The sequence below is a fragment of the Mya arenaria genome, chromosome 11 (genome assembly GCF_026914265.1).
Source record: "Mya arenaria isolate MELC-2E11 chromosome 11, ASM2691426v1".
NCBI classification, from domain to species: domain Eukaryota; kingdom Metazoa; phylum Mollusca; class Bivalvia; order Myida; family Myidae; genus Mya; species Mya arenaria.
In genome coordinates, this window is record NC_069132.1 from 16,629,326 (window position 1) to 16,647,105 (window position 17,780).

General features: G+C 37.5%; 1 protein-coding gene across 14 annotated transcripts in view; it reads left to right on the top strand.

The window, feature by feature from the left end:
* The first annotated feature begins 1,180 nt into the window (after positions 1–1,180).
* The window catches only part of LOC128207645 (uncharacterized), a 67,232-nt gene continuing 50,632 nt past the window's right edge, over positions 1,181–17,780 (top strand). For 10 of the 14 annotated variants that reach the window (XM_052910689.1, XM_052910688.1, XM_052910693.1 and 7 more), the window contains exons 1-4: positions 5,698–6,341; positions 11,852–11,940; positions 15,552–15,718; positions 16,026–16,306. In XM_052910689.1, coding sequence (XP_052766649.1) covers positions 5,903–6,341; positions 11,852–11,940; positions 15,552–15,718; positions 16,026–16,306 — 976 coding nt within the window. In that variant the 5' untranslated portion in view covers positions 5,698–5,902. Of the gene's footprint in view, positions 1,631–4,882; positions 5,387–5,697; positions 6,342–7,048; positions 7,447–8,785; positions 8,913–11,851; positions 11,941–15,551; positions 15,719–16,025; positions 16,307–17,780 lie in introns of those variants that run through there. The other 4 variants (XM_052910699.1, XM_052910697.1, XM_052910700.1 and 1 more) reach the window with 4 other exon arrangements.

Genomic DNA, 17,780 nt, shown 5'->3' on the forward strand with positions numbered 1-17,780 from the left:
ATTTAAAAAAAAATCAATATTTTTTCACATATTCGGTATTATAATTTTTTAAAAAAAATGATTAATTTTGAAAATCCGGTGCCAGTGGTCGAGTAGCGATGATTATAATGAAATTGGATTCGCAGTGTCTTGAATCCGTGTATACGTATTAAGTTTTATTATTTTGCAGAATGCTTGGCATTCTATGTCACCACATAATTCTAAGTAATAGTTAGAAGACATGAAGTAATATATTAATGCTTAAGAATGCGCGTAGTGAGCATAGCAAACGGGCCTTTTATATAATTAAGATGGTACTTAAGGTCATCCAACTGACTTAGAATACAACCTCATTGGCTGACACATTGTCAATGACACATGGAATGTGTATTGGATGAGTGGCAGCAGGCGGACACTTTAAACACCCGCGAAAGTTGAAATTTTAGAGCCAGTTAGAAATCATGAAGTTATTTCTTAATTATTAAAAAAAAACGTTCAGCAGCTACGCTCATTCCGCCCATTCTTAATCATTAAGATGTCATTTAACTAAGTCTATAACTTAATACCCAACACCGAACTTAATTTATATAAAATAAACAAAGTTTAACGTTATACGGACGCCAAATCCTGACTTATATGCCCGTAATTCACGTCATTAGTCATAGGTTATACCACGGGACTTGTCTATGCCACCCCGGGACGATGAGCACGTGACTTTGCTCTTCGATAGCACAAACTGGCGCCGTTTGACCATTAGCTGCATGGGCGTCAGTGTCATTATTTGGTTACACATTTGAGTTAACTGAAGTCAAGGAAGTATTTAAAATGAGCACAAGGTTGTGTAAATACAACAATCAGTCTGCTGCCATTCGAGACATATATACAGATTCAAAAATTATTAAAGTATTTATGTACATACACAACCTGTATGGGGATGTATCTATGTGTTGTATTGGGGTGCTCTGATGTTCGGGTCAATGCCACTGTTGATTTATGTATTTGGACCAATGTATTGTCAAAGAAAATCATCTTTATGTGTCATAACTGCATTTTGAAGGACACACTTTGAATATTTGAAGGCATCCTTTATTCAATACATCGGCTCCGGATGTATGTTTTAATAATGAACGATGTCAAGTGCAGGAGCTATCTCTGCCGATGCATTTGGCGATGTCATCGGGTGGTCGCTTGTAATGCGAAAGAGAAAATGATTTGGCTTATATCCGCATTATTTTCATATTTGTTTAATGCTATTTAATACCAGCCGCAAGTTAAAGGTTTTCTTTTTCATTCAATCTCCTATGATTGTTATATGTTATAGGATATCGATGGAAGATAAATAGCTTAATGTGTTTAAACCCCCGTAATCAATCGAGTCAGATAAAGTTAAAATAGAAATGGCGACAAGAAATTATGAATACATAGCAACCTGATCGATTCCTTCGTTTTTATGGCGTATGTTTGTGAAGTTTTGTGTACAAAATCGTGATTTGTGCTGGATTTTCTTTGTGCCACACCGGCGACAGAGTCCTGATGAGGGCTTCCTACCGATCCCGGCGAGATCATGTGTCAAGCTGGGCTACCGAGTGGACAACGGCCGCCGGCACCGGGATGGCCAGCAAGGAGCGCTACATCAGACCCAAAGTCAAGGGTGAGTAGCCGGCGAGTAGCCAGTCTTCTCCGGTAGGTCGTCAGTAACTTAAAAAAAAAAACATTTGACGTATAGGTATAATAATGACCTTTTATACAACAATTTTCAAACCTATATACAAACTTTTATATTAATATTTAATTATTAAATTAGATGCCGTCGATCAAAAATATTGTACAACATGAATATTAACAAAATAGTTTACACTTAAACAAACAGGATCCTTCACAATATCGGCAAAAAATACAGCAGTCTCATTAATGTAGGTTTTAGGTCATACCGTAATCACTTCTGGTTGTCCATGTTCACCAAGGGGTGGTAATCCGGCGGGCTTAGTCAGCGAATTTACATTTGTTCCCCATGACATGTTTGTGTCCATTTTAGATACCCACATTCCCGATCTTGTCTGATTGATACATAAATCTTAAATCAAATGACAAATGAAAAGAACAGATAATCCTTAGTATTTTCTTCTGTTTTGTTTGCACTAATCCAGTTATGCAAATAAATGACGATGAGTTTTCAGGCAGTACTTGTCATCAAACTGCTCATCTCAACCGTTGTCCGGATTTATTTGCCCACTAGAAGCAACTACACGAGAAAGTGTCTCCTTAAGTTTCATATTAACCGTAAATTACCCAACATTACCTTATTCTCGAACAGTTTGTTCATCTTATGCATTTGCTTGTGTGTCTTTTAGTTCAGTTGATCTTCTCTTTGTTGTCTCATCAGTAAACAGTGATGGTGTTCACTACCCTTTTTAGCTCAGCGTGACGTATTAAGATAGGGTAATTGTCCGTCGCCCGTCCGTCGTCAACATTTTCCTTCAAACAATTTACTTCTTCTTCTAAACCAGTGGGACAATTTCTATCAACTTCACATGCATGTTCGTTGGGTGGTCCTCTTTCAGATTCCTTCAATAAAGGTGGTCCCATGAAGAACTCTGGTTGCCATGGCAACCGAATGAAAACTTAGAAAATCTTACTCTCAGAATCTGCTGATGAATTGGTGAACTCTTCAGACCGGACGGGGAGGGACACTAAGTCCAGCATTTCAACTGCTTATACATGCAAGTACACTGACGAAATAAGTTGCACGTTGTAGCTCAAAGTGTTTTGAGACAGGGCGGCCTTGTACCTTTCTCGACGGTAAAGCCCGCCCCCTACAATATGATGGACGGCGGCGTCACCACGTCGCCTCTCCTGGACCCGCCGTGAGTGCTGCTTATATGCCCAATGTGCAATATTCCATCAAGGGTTCCACTGTGATGCATTGTAATAAATGTACTTGTGTCTTGACTGTTTAGGAAGAGCAATTGTTTATTGTCTCAATTTAAAAAGGAATTACGCTGTTGCCATAAAGATAAGTTATACACTTAAATACACGTGAGCCATGGACGACTGGGACTTGGAAGTTTACTGGTTAAAAATATGTGAGTAAAATAAATCATTTTCTGGAAAACAATAAATTATGAATGAAAATCGAATTGAAATATTCAAATATGCCCAAGATTAAGTAATCAAAAGTCGTTAAGTTGATAACACTGTATTTAAGCTCGATTATGAAGGCCTATAGATATATACGCCTAGATTCTGCTTTCTCAGAAGAAACCAGTAATGTATGGTGTTATCTTGGGTGTCGAACCAGTGATCTCTTGGGTGAGAGGCGGGCCTTACAACAAGACCACCCTCACAATAGTTTACTCTACACTGGCAGGGATTTGCAAGGATTATTTCAGGTTTAAATTCCATTTAATTCAATCCATCGTCGTCATCATCAACATAATCGTCATATTAATTGTCGTCGACGTCGTCATCATCACAAGCACCACGTATTGCATTAAAATATAGAACGAAATGGTTTGGATTTGATTTTTAGAGGTGTACTTTAATACCAAGAAGCGTTTGAATTGTGATTTTTTTTTTCGAAATTATGTCAAAACGTTAATTACCATGAGTGAAATGAAAGCCAATAATAACAGTAAATTGTCTCATAGTATAAAGAACACTGAGAGTAATTATTTTCACACAAAATATTAAAAATTAGCTATAATGAGCTTTTCAATACAATTGTTTGCGTATGGGGGGGGGGGGGGGGGGGGGGATAAAGCAAGCTATATGAAAGCAGTTGCCTGAGTGTTCACAGGGACCACACATTCCATTGTGGGTTATCCTGAGAGAGCACACGTTACGCCACACCTGAGACAAACTCCTAAACTCGTAGGGAAAGAATTTCTGATTTGGCCCCGTGTATGGACATTATTCAAAAAGCCAGACGCTAAAACAACATATACGATCATGAACCTTAGGAGCTAAAGGGAACTTAACGTTTGTGAGAAGGTAACGTAACTAGGATGAACACGTCTGCTTTATACAGTCTACAGCCGCTATAAACATATAAGGAATGGACTTTTCTCAACTGGATTCTAACTCACAGCAGATGTTCTTGTATGACTATTTCACCCAAACGCAGACATTCGCTGATTACAGCTCCTACGATGACGCTGACGGAGGTAACGTCATTGGCGGTACTGAGCGGTACGGTCGTCCGCGGGGTCATACGGACCCGGCAACCTTGGAGCCCTCCTCGCCGGGCGGACGTGACGAAATCATGGACCCCCTTTTCCAGTTGCCTGGCCGCTTTCGGGAGATGACCACAAGTCATCTAACGACGACCAAGTCGCACCGTAAGTTTTACCGGATCTTAGCACGATTCAACTCTATCACAGTTTAAGCGATCTAAATACTTGTTTGCGTCAACTGGTCTTGAAACGTACGGCAGCTAAATCGGTCTTGCATGGCGACATCATTGAACTTCGTGAACAGCTAGAATACTAGATGTGCACTTGGCTATGTTTTATACTTTCCCTTTCATAGTGGAGTGCTAGCATTCAAAGGCATTCAACGTTGGTAATGACATCCATGTCACCGTGATATCACATTTATGGAAGTTCATACGGTGATCGATCCACGGGCAGGAAGACGAGGTGTGATTCCTCTCAATTGAACGTGAATGCAATCTCATCCAATGCCTTCCCACGTTTGAAAGCCCAAACAGTCAGATATAATGTATTGAAAGAACCATCAGAATTACTCTAATAAATTAAATTACTCCTATTCAAATGGGAGTGTACACTTAAAGATTGATTCATAAGTTGATCATCAAAGTATTTTTAAGAATTACAATTTTAAGGTTAATTCCCGCATTCATGAGGAAATGTCACCGTTGAATATTAAATACATTAGACCAACAATCAACTTAAATCCTTTTATCCCATTTTATTATATGTATTCATGGTGTCTTTTTGCCATGTGAGAGTAACAGGCTAAACTTCCAAATGTCTTTGTAAAAGTGTACATGTATGCGTATTAGTTGGAATATTCGAATGTGATGGTTGGACAGATCATAACTGAATTTACGGAAGTATATGACAAAAAGTGGGGGGAAAGTGTGAAAGAGCACAGAAAAAATAAAAACAAAATATGATTAAGACGGAGCCCTGATTAAAGTGCCATGGACAGAAGATACAACTTTGAAGAAAAATGAGTCGTCACCAGTCGGGACGGGAATGTAAGCCGCCTGTCCTGGTGAACCCCCATCGGTTTGTACGACAAGGCCCGGAGATACCGCGTTTCTCACCCTCCTGGGGTCTATGTGTGCCGGACGTTAACACGCGCCACCCCGTCCAGGGCCTCACAGTAGACCTCCTTCGCCGCCTCTGCACTGGAAGTGACTCAAGCTTCCGGTGTCCGTCAGGTACACATTCATTTGAAAATTGTCCTGGCGAGAAATAGAATTAATATTGATCTCGGCAATGTTAAAGTTACTTTGAATTTGTAGCCTATGAGTACCTAAATCGCCATTGAACGAGTTTTATCTTGTATTTTAAATCACTTTCATTCATTGGCATTGAGTTACATGATACAGTTTAAGCAATTCCGTTGTTTGGTATCATTGTTTGAATTAAATATTTCAAAAGAAATATTATATTACATTTCATTTGTTTTCCAAAATACGTTTAGAAAATGGAAACAAGTATGCATTGTTCCCATTGTTAGGTACAAGAACGTACTGGGCTTACAAAAAAGTAAATTTGTTTAATCATTTCATATTTTATGGCGATTTGCATATAAAAATTAAATCGCAATGGATAAAAAAGAAAACATTATAAATCATTGAAGAAATAATAGTGTTTATTTCTGGTACACGCTTGTAAAAGGGAAATTTTACGTATGCTATCTAAGCTATACCGAGAAGCAGTTTGAATCCCTAATGATGGCGGCCTACCAGCAGCGAGCTGTCTCACACACGGGGAATCGCCCCGTGAGCGACCAGCCGGGACTCTTTACATTGATCAGACAGAGGTCAGACTCTCTTCCCGAAGCCCGCCATCTGCGACATATCCGGCGTGAACTCGACCTAGATTCTGACCTTGACCGCTGTTCCGGTGATGAGAACGCTTTCCTGCGGACGGATGAGGCCAAACAGTGGAAGGCGGACCGGGGACCACACAGGAACCGCCAACACCGGTCACCACCTGAAGCACAGGGCACACAGGGGACAGGGCTGCTGCCAGCCCGCGGGGAAGTTGTGGTAATATCCACGGAGCCCATGGGTTCTCCGACCCCCGTCCGTGATGTAGGTAGCTCTCAGCCGACCGCCCTAACCCACATTCCTTGGACAAACTGGAGCTGCTGGGACTACAAGCACGGTACGTAGTCCACACGAGAACTTGGACGAGCGGCACGTGTGCTGTGTGGCATTGCATTTTCACGATGATAGTTCGCCGTGAGCAGTTGAATACGTATGACCTTTACACATATTATTATCATTAAACGGCAACAATTAAAGACAGAATATGAACAAAAAACATATATTTGAAATATTTGAATATAAGGCCATTGTGGTCCCACATATTTGTCCCAGAAAAACATCATTAAAAGACTAATGAGACTTATCCATTTACTTAAAAGGTCAATAACATTAACAATAACCGCTGTTCGATCCTATGTTCCGTACGTTTTTGTATTGTTTTAGTTAAAAGTGTTCTGTTTACCAGGAGCCATTCTTTCCCTTGCTCTGTTTGAAATACTTTCAGCGTAGTGTAATTGCAATCTCGAACTGAGATAGCTGTAGTAATATAAAAAGCAAACATTGAATTTCTCCACTTTGTAAACATACGAAGTTTCTTCAAATGTTGCATAATGTCATATTTACATAGCATTGCCATAAGTTTGAGCTATCTTAAGAATCATTGAATGATACCAAAGTCTTATAAGTTTTTCTTCCCAATCAATTGCTTCATTGATAAATTTATTAAAATACTGTTTGATTTATTATCAAAAGGCTTTTGTTATAAAGCTAAACAATACAGTAGAGTTCACGAGTATGATCAATATACAATGTCGAAGGATTATAGCTAAGATAAAGAAGAGATACTTAACAAATGAAGACTTTACCAGAGTTTATGATCGTTTTGGGAATATAATATCATTTTTGGATTAACGGTGCTTTTGATAAAGTTTCATGAGGTACAATCTGTGAGTAAACATCCAGATTACTTGAGGGAATTAACGTGAGTTTTTGACGTTACCATGGATATGGATATGCGCACATTGTCCGTGGGAAGTTGAGTATTAAAGTTACCGAGTCCGCGACTGGCAAACGTTTGTCCATCCGAGAAGGGGACGCTCGTCCGACCATGGATCATGACGTGTTACAATACATGATGGCGGGGATGACGTCACGACCGAACATGTCACGTGGCCGCACGGTGTCACGGGGCCTCACAATTTCCAGGGGCGTCACCGCCAAGTGTAAGTCTCATATTTGCCTGACCGAAAGAAGAAGTTCTAAAACCTCACCCGAGTGAACATCTAATGTGAACACGATGTGTTTGGTTGACGATTCGGTCTCCGAACAACTTCCAAACAGTTCGTGGTCCAATTACTCGAAGATCATAAAGGGCGTTGGTACCAGTGGTACAGAGATTGTGTCTACTACGGTAAAAATTCGATGCACTTTGGCATACTTAAAACAAATCAAAAGTGATATTTTATATAATACACTTTCGTAACTTTGATTTAAACGTGCAGGACTCTGCACAACTGCTTTTCCTCATGGTTTATAACCTCTGTTAGTAGTTTAAACCGCATTAAAACCATTTAAATGGATAAGGCGAGTTTGCAAAACTTCGTCTATGTTATAATGGTTTTCTTGTATTAAATTCAGCATGCAATTAAATGAATCAATAATTATTTTCTTGTTAAAATGTGTTAATTGGAAGTCCAAAGAAGGTAATTGGAAATGAGAAAAACAAATAATGTTCCGGATACGGTATTTGATGTCTGTATATATATAAGAACACGTTCTTTTAGTTAGTATGCATTCGTTCTTATCATATCAAGAAGTACTTCATACATCATTATATTAACGTTGATTGCGACCGTTTCGGTGCCCAAGGTGTTTCTCAAGTATTAGAAAATATAAAGCATTAAACAAACTATTGGTTATCTGCAATTAAATGAAATCTGCCACCTTTTTCAAGGATTTTATTGAACAATCTGATTTCATGCAGTTTTATGTCTTGCACAGAAGAATGTTAAGTAAAATGTTGGACTTTTTCGTTTTATTATTGTGTTTTTCTTTTTAAATAAATCTTATCCAAAGTCAACATGCATGACTAATCTATAAGAGTTAAGCTCTTGGATATACATTTGATTGCGCTTAATTGAAACGTTCAGAAGTTGTGCAATTGTTCCTTCAGATTAAATAAGAAAATAAATTTTCAGTGTAAACCTACTTATCTTAAAACCAAACATTTGCTGTCAACAGTTTGGCGATAGTCCTGTCAAACTTTAGGATTTGGCATTACCATGCGATTTGGAGATTTAATGTATGTCTTGTAAGACATGTTATAGTGCCACAATAAAATATATCACACGCCAAATGGATAACTAAAGTGAAATGTGGAATTGTGTTCAACATAAAGATTTTGTGTTGTTGTTGTTTTGGATTACCGCTGCAGTTTGAAGGCACTATATACTTCGGTGACTATGGCAATACAATAGATCTCGACTTTTTTTATTTAAATACCAGACAACTCATGCGGTTGGATAGTTTGGTTTTATTTAAAGTATTAAACTTATCACTGAGTTTTGTCTATAAGTAATGTCGCTGCGGTCCGCCCCTGCAGGAGGTGTCCGCCGCTCATATGTTCGATTTTCCGCGCCCTCTCCCGCGGATTGGGTGTCCAAGAAAACCAAGGAAACAGACCTAAATGGTAAGAAGCCTACCATGAACTGCAGAAAGTTATCCCGCCCCGTTTTTTTTCAAATCAATCTTTCTTTAAAGCCTAGGTTCCCCATCATAGAATGTGAAAGTACGATAGAAGTACGGGATTTATGATTTAAAACCTGCAAGTTACTCGCCTTGTCTTCTTCACGGCCATTTAATCACGAGGAAAGTTCTGCTGTAGTTAGCTTATACGCAAATCCCAGTCTACAAGAAGTTGTTGAGTTATTTTGTATGTTAAAATGTAACCATTCAATAGCAAAAAGGTTTTGAAATATATTCCACCAAAGATACGGCAGTATATTATGCAGGCAAGAAACGTTTTCAACATTCAGGATCTTCTGACACAATATTCACAAATAAGATACCGTATAATTACAAATACTGTATTGACACCTATTACTGCATGTTGTGACGTCATTATACTTTTTTTTTATTTTTAGCAGGGGTTCGTCTCAATGCGGTTAATGAGAAACAATAATTGAAACAATAATTTATTTAGAAATTCCTGGATACTTTTTAACTACTGGCTAATGTCACAAATCCGAACACTTTTTGAGGTTTTTCACAATTATCTTCGAGAGTTTTTGTTTTAGCAAGTTAAAATTGCGTATGAAACATCTTTGGTTAATGTGACAACATCTGTCAAAGTACAGATTCACGATCTCATCAATTTTATGCCGAAAATCATTCATTTTATAGACAGTAAATCACCTTTAAATTTATGCTATGGAGGGCACAAATATCGAACACTTGTAAAGCGAAAATACATGGTCATACAATTATAATTAATAAGTATGATATATTAAATAAACACTTATCTGCAAAGTTATTTATTGTTTCCGATGTTTTTCAAAACATGAAATTCAAATGTAAAGCGTGATTTCTATTTATAAATATCATAAATGTAGGTCAACATAACTGCAAAACCTAAAGATGCACGTGCACCCTCTGACATCATTCCCCGTGTGCTACATTTTGATCTTTAAGGTATAAACATTGAATGGCATTTTTTTAGAAAAATACTCAACAAAACAAGATGAAACTTCTCAAATGTGACCAAGGCAAGCCTTTGTATTGATCTAGATTATCGAATAATCGATCACGGTAAACAAACGCGTGTTTTAGCTGGTGTTTGGGATTTGTGCCCTGTTCGGAAATGTACCTTCAACCAGTACAGGAACAAAGCAAATTCACAATTACTTGGTATTTGGACTGCATTTTTTGGCCAGTCGAGCGATTGGTCCATAGGGTGATCTCTTGGACTGAGAATCATAAAAAAATGTGTTTTAGTACTCTATGATACACATAATAAACAAATAATCAACTTTTGGTCGTTTATTTTTATACATTAATGATTTTGAAATTTCATACATTCTTTATCATTCACAAGTTATGAATGTTAGCAGATTTCGGGTTGAGACATATGTGTGGAAACGAGCTCAGATCTACAAGAATTTTTCGATAAAACAACTGTATACGTCGCATGCATGTTCAGAAGGAAGTTATCTCCAAGGTGCAATTGCTCAACAAGCACAAACTAGTAGCGTTTTCGCAATTTTCGTTGACAACTCTGCCAAGAACACTGTTTTTTTACCGACTCACAAATCTTTGCCAGTAATTTTGACCATGCACAAGATCCGAACCCGGCATGCGCTTTTTGTCTCTACGGGCGAACGGGTACCAGTCATGAGGTAAACATTACCCCAGTTCCCGTTCGCACGTACAGTTGAAAAGCACATGCTGGGTCCGGCCAGTGTGCATGGTCAAAATTACGGGCGAAGATTTGTGAGTCGGTAAAAAAACAGTGTTCTTGGCAGAGTTGTCAAAGAAAATTGCGAAAACGCTACTAGTTTGTGCTTGTTGAGCAATTGCACCTTGGAGATAACTTCCTTCTAAACATGCATGCGACGTATACAGTTGTTTTATCGAAAAAAAATTGTAGATCTGAGCTTGTTTTCACACATTTGTCTCAACCTGAAATCTGCTAACCTTCATAACTTGTGAATGATAAAGAATGTATGAAATTTCAAAATATTTATATGTAAAAATAAATGACAAAAAGTTGATTATTTGTTTATTATGTGTATCATAGAGTACTAAAACACATTTTTTATGATTCTCAGTCCAAGATATCACCCTATTGACCAATCGCTCGACTGGCCAAAAAATGCAGTCCAAATACCAAGTAACTGTGAGCAAATTATCGTAAATCGACATGTTATAAGATGGAATAATTAGTGACTGTTGTCATGTATATTAACAAATACTTGACTTGTAGACCTGTGGGTAAAGCCATTTTGCTTCAACCTATTAAAAATAAAAATCATGAGTGAAATTCACTTAGCATAACTAAATGTTAATCTTCACCACTAGTATAATCAAATCAACAGCATAGAATGTTAAACTCAGAAACATGCAGGAAGTGCAGTCAACGAATCCAGCTTGCTAACTACACATGACCTGGGAAATACTGGAAATATTTCTGTGTGCTTATAAATAACATGACCATTTTTGTTAAACGGTCTGCGAATTTTTAAACGCTTACGGCAGATTCTTAATGTGTATTCATTATCATCTCAAACGTTATGCCTGTGTCTATCGCATTACAGTATGATGTGAAAATTATGAGATGAACAAGTGTGAAACAGTGACTGATAAACAGGTGTGAAATACTGAATCGGGACTGTAATTTTGACTTTGAAATAGTGATAATTTCGAAGTAGCGATTTAGGATTAAAATTTTGAATAAACAAAGAAGAAATAAAATCGGGACCAAAAAATTATTTGGAGATAGCGATTATTTTGAATAAACAGTGTTCAGATAAATGGTGCTTAAATGTAGATTCATTGCTGTGTTAGGCATGAAACAGCGCTCAAAATCACTGGGTATACAGTGTATTCACTGCTGTGTTTCCTTTATTTCAGCGCTTGAGATTACCGGGGAGAACCTCGAAGATTTGCTGGCCTACGATGACCTGTTCCTTGACTATTTCAATGCCTTCCTTGCCCTACCGGTGAGAATATATACTATAAAAATGCATTGTTCTTCTCAGATTGAGGAAATGGGACTGTACCATTCCAGTCTTTTTGAAAACATAGTTATGAACATCATGTTCTAAACCAACACTGTACATAACTATTTAACTTACAAAGTGGTATGTACTTTGGAATGTCCTTAACCATTACAGTGGTATGTCCTAAACTAACACAGTGGTATGTACATGTACTAAACCAGCACAGTGGTATGTACTAAACCAGCACAGTGGTATGAACTAAACCAGCACAGTGGTATGAACTAAACCAGCACAGTGGTATGTATTAAACTAGCACAGTGGTATGAACTAAACCAGCACAGTGGTATGAACTAAACTAAAAAAACAACATCGCTATGCACTAAACCAACACAGTGGTATGTACTAAACTAGCACAGTGGTATGTATTAAACTAGCACAGTGGTATGTACTAAACCAGCACAGTGGTATGAACTAAACCAGCACAGTGGTATGTATTAAACTAGCACAGTGGTATGAACTAAACCAGCACAGTGGTATGTACTAAACTAAAAAAAACAACATCGCTATGCACTAAACCAACACAGTGGTATGTACTAAACCAATACAGGTATGTATTAAACCTACACAGTGGTATGTACTAAACCAGCACAGCGCTATGCACTAAACCAACACAATGGTATGTACTAAACCAGCACAGTGGTATGAACTAAACCAGCACAGTGGTATTAACTTAAGCAGCACAGTGGTATGAACTAAACCAGCACAGTTGTTTGAACTAAACCAGCACAGTGGTATGAACTACACCAGCACAGTGGTATGAACTAAACCAGCACAGTGGTATGAACTAAACAAGCACAGTGGTATGTACTAAACCAATACAGTGGTATGAACTAGCCAGCACAGTGGTTTGAACTAAACCAGCACAGTGGTATGTACATGTACTAAACCAGCACAGTGGTATGTACTTAACCAATACAGTGGTATGTACTAAACCAGCACAGTGGTATGAACTAAACCAACACAGTGGTATGTACATGTACTAAACCAGCACAGTGGTATGAACTAAACCAGCACAGTGGTATGTGCATGTACTAAACCAGCACTGGTATGAACTTAACCAGCATAGTGGTATGTACATGTACTAAACCAGCACAGTGGTATGTACTAAACCAATACAGTGGTATGTACTTAACTAGCACAGTGGTGTGTATTAAACTAGCACAGTGACATGTACTAAACTAAAAAACACAGCACTATGCACTAAACCGACACAGTGGTATGTACTAAACCAACACAGTGGTATGTATTTAACCAATACAGGTATGTATTAAACCAACACAGCGCTATGCACTAAACCAACACAATGGTATGTACTAAACCAGCACAGTGGTATGTATTTAACCAATACAGGTATTTTAAACCAACACAGCGCTATGCACTAAACCAACACAATGGTATGTACTAAACCAGCACAGTGGTATGTATTTAACCAATACAGGTATTTATTAAACCAACACAGCGCTATGCACTAAACCAACACAATGGTATCTACTAAACCAACACAATGGTATGTATTTCGCCAATACAGGTATGTATTAAACCAACACAGCACTATGCACTAAACCAACACAATGGTATGTATTTAACCAATACAGGTATGTATTAAACCAACACAGTGGTATGCACTAAACCAACACAATGGTATGTACTAAACCAACACAATGGTATGTATTTAACCAATACAGGTATGTATTATACCAACACAGCGCTATGCACTAAACCAACACAATGGTATGTATTTAACCAATACAGGTATGTATTAAACCAACACAGTGGTATGCACTAAACCAACACAATGGTATGTACTAAACCAACACAATGGTATGTATTTAACCAATACAGGTATGTATTATACCAACACAGTGGTATGTACTAAACCAGTACAGTGGAAACTATACGGTATATTTTAACTAAAAAAAATAGATGATTTCTTGATTTTGCAGTTTTGGACATTGAAAGAGAAAACTAAAATCTTGTTGGTCTGTACAATTATCTAAACTAAATGCATGTTATAAGTTGGTAAAAGTAAAACTATATTCAAGTTTTACACTTTCTTGATGTTTGCATTTGTCCTTTATTGTTCAATTAAAATGAATATTGATTTTTTAATGGCCACATGGGGCTCATTATTTAATAGTTAAGGTATTTAATTGTTTAAGCTTCATATTTATAATGTTTGAAAACTCTGAAGTAGATTCCATAAGAAAGACACAGAAAGTTTATGACCTTGTGGGCATATTTATTTTCAATGATCAAATATTAGGTTAAATATACAAAGGGTAATATTAATTTCAAAAAACAGTTTGTCAGAAGAAAATTGTACTGATTTTGAATTAATGAAATAATTAGACGATTCAGGACCAAAACAGCTACTCAAGTTCTTTCAGCAGTTGATTATTTTTGTAGGGAAGAAGACATTTAAAATTTGAAGAACTTGTACTTTTTTCTATTGTTTATTACCATATTTTGACAAGCGCTCCATATTTGATTTTTCCATTACCCAAAACTGAATGAAATTACCCAGTCAGCCAATTGACTATTGATCGACGTTGACAGGGTAATACCACAATGTCATTATGAAGTTGTTCAGGATTGGAAACCTAAGCCCATAGATTGTTTGATTTTTATCTCTTACATACTTTAGGAATGTATATAGCTGAACTTCCACCTTGAAAGTAAATCATTGGCAAAAACAGTTAAACACATGTTTAACCGATGATATTTGTTGAAGTCTACACAGTCCCCTTGACCTTAAAAGATTTAAAGATTATGATTATTTATGATCATTTCGTTTTTATTAAAAGTGAAATATTACTCTTATTTGCAGGTATGTTGTAAATGAGAAATTGTAGGAGTAAGAATTTTCAAAGTAATGAAACTAATTTGAGTTTGAATTTCTATATTGAGGAATGGTTAAGAAAATACGGCCTGTATGGTGTGCCATGCCATAGGATGCAAAGAAATGCCTGACTACAGTCCAAACTTGCTATGTCTCTGATGCCTCGAAATTCCAACATTTTGCCCAATCCCAAATTTATTCAATCTGTTTATAAATAAAACAATTTTGCTTATGTTGATTTTTATATCTCGACATTTTCGCTATACCGAAGTCAAATTTCAGTTTTGTTTGTTTTATATCTTTGTTTGTGAAATTAAAAAACGTGAATTACATGTAAATAAAACAAGACACAAATAATTCAATTTTAATTTTCAGGAATAAGTTTGCTTTTTGACGACAGAAATATATTTCAAGACCAATTCAATTGCTGATGTAAACATCAGACATAAAACAGACTCAATTGTGTTGGGTTTAGGGCTTTTGTTGTGTTTCGGATATGTCAAATGTTCATTATTTTCCTAAGTCAACCACTTTGACATAACAAGTATAGACTGTATTGAGCAAGAGATGGTCTTGAACAATGTACCCAGACTGAGAGTTCTCTTAGCTTTTAGGATTATTATTCCTGAGTTTTTTTTTCTGGTATACAAATGCACTGCACTGTATGCACTATTATAAGCAGAATGATTGAGTCAACTGTTTCCCCTTCCAGGTATTTCCCCAGGCACTCTACTATAACCGTTTGACTGGAGCGTTTGAGGAGCTGCCAGGGAGCCGGCCAGGGTCGCGGGAGGACAGCCTTCCATACGGGGTCACAGATGAGGAGCGAGATGCTATGCTTCAGTGGGCCCGCAAGGAGAGACTTCCCCTCTTCCTTAGGTATGCACTTATATCATTAATAGAAAACATTGGTGATTCTTATTTATTGTCAGAAAAATATTTGAGACTCATTCTTAGGATCAAGCTTTTTTTTACTCATTTTACATGATCAGGATCAACACTGAAAAAAAACCTGATCTGGAAAATATAACTTGAGCATTGTTATAGTATTTGCTAGTATTTATTGTCTCCCATTTGACATATATTTTATTGTGAAAATGTGTTATACTGAATGACATTGAGTATTAAACTTATTATTGTCAGTGAGAGCAAAAATGTAGAAAGATTTATTTATTATGAATTTCAGTACACAACTGTTTCGAGAGTTTAAGCTATGTAAGCTGTTATTACGGCCCTTGGATGACCGGTACTCAGCAAGTCGTGGGTCCAGCCACAATATAAGGGGCTACAGTCGACAGTCGGAGAGCTATATATCTAGTCTCAGTAACAGTGCTGACAACAGTGCAAATGATGTGGATGATGAGGACTTTAACTATGAAGGACATTATAACGCCACACAACTGTTCAAATACCAACGACCTGGGAGCCGAGCAATAAGTGTTCCTGCCCCTTTACATCTGGGAGAAGGTGGGTTTAATGTTGTTTTAAGGATGGAGCTTAAACTTGATTGCTCTTATGTGATATTGAACACCAAGGTCAAAATAGTGATTCACTAAAGAATGTATAAAGAAGTTTTTATGTTTTGAATATTTGCTCTAATTAAACAGAAAGTAACATTGGAATAGCACAAGCCCTACACCTAAATTGTTGTTTGGTTTTCTGTCATCACATTCCTACAGTGAAGTAGTGGGCCCGGGTAAATTTATTATATCTCATATGTATTATCAATTTAACATTTAATCTAATATTAAATTTTAGCTCGTTCTTTGTCCAAATCAAACATTTTGTGGGGCTGGGACAAAATATCAACTTCATTTCTGATGTTCACAATTATTTGATGCATTTTTATGATAAAATACAATTAGATGTTTGTATGTCTCCCGTTTGGCCTGGTTGTTAATGTCAGTATATCTGTCTGTCACAAGTTTGTGTCCGCACATATCTCCAATTTTATAAGCCAGAGTGATGAATCATTATAAGAATGTTAAGCATCATGTGACATTGTACATATGGTGTGTGTGGCTGCACACTTTAAGTGCAGAGTTATGGCCCTTGACTTACTTGTGTCATGCATATCTCTAAAAGTACATAAGCCAGAGTCACAAAATTTTACAGGAATGTAAACAAGCATGTTAAGTTGTGCACCTTGGGTTGGTTTGTGCTGAACACCATTTACAGGCAAAATGATTATAATTAAGCATCAATTTTTTATGCCCCCGAAGGTGGGCATATTAAAATTGCACTGTCCGTCCGTCCGTCCGTCCGTCCGTCCGGCTCTGTAACTTTCCCTTGTATGGACAGATTTTAAAATAACTTGCCACATGTGTTCCACATACCAAGATGACGTGTGGCGTGCAAGACTCGTGTCCCTACCTCAAAGGTCAAGGTCACACTTTGTGTTTATTCACAATGGAGTGCTGCATATAAGGACATAGAGTATAGGTTGTCGTGTCCGGGCTGTATCTTTCTCTTGTATGGACAGATTTTAAAATAACTTGCCATATGGGTACCACATACCAAGACGACGTGTCGCGTGCAAGACCCGTGTCCCTACCTCAAAGGTCAAGGTCACACTTAGTGTTTATTCACCATAGAGTGCTGCATATAAGGACATAGAGTATAGGTTGTCGTGTCCGGGCTGTAACTTTCCCTTGTATGGACAGATTTTAAAATAACTTGCCAAATGTGTTCCACATACCAAGACGACGTGTAGCGTGCAAAACCCGTGTCCCTACCTCAAAGGTCAAGGTCACACTTAGTGTTTATTCACAATGGAGTGCTGCATATAAGGACATAGAGTATAGGTTGTCATGTCCGGGCTGTTACTTTCTCTTGTATGGACAGATTTTAAAATAACTTGCCACATGTGTTCCACATACCAAGACGATGTGTCGCGTGCAAGACCCGTGTCCCTACCTCAAAGATCAAGGTCACACTTAGT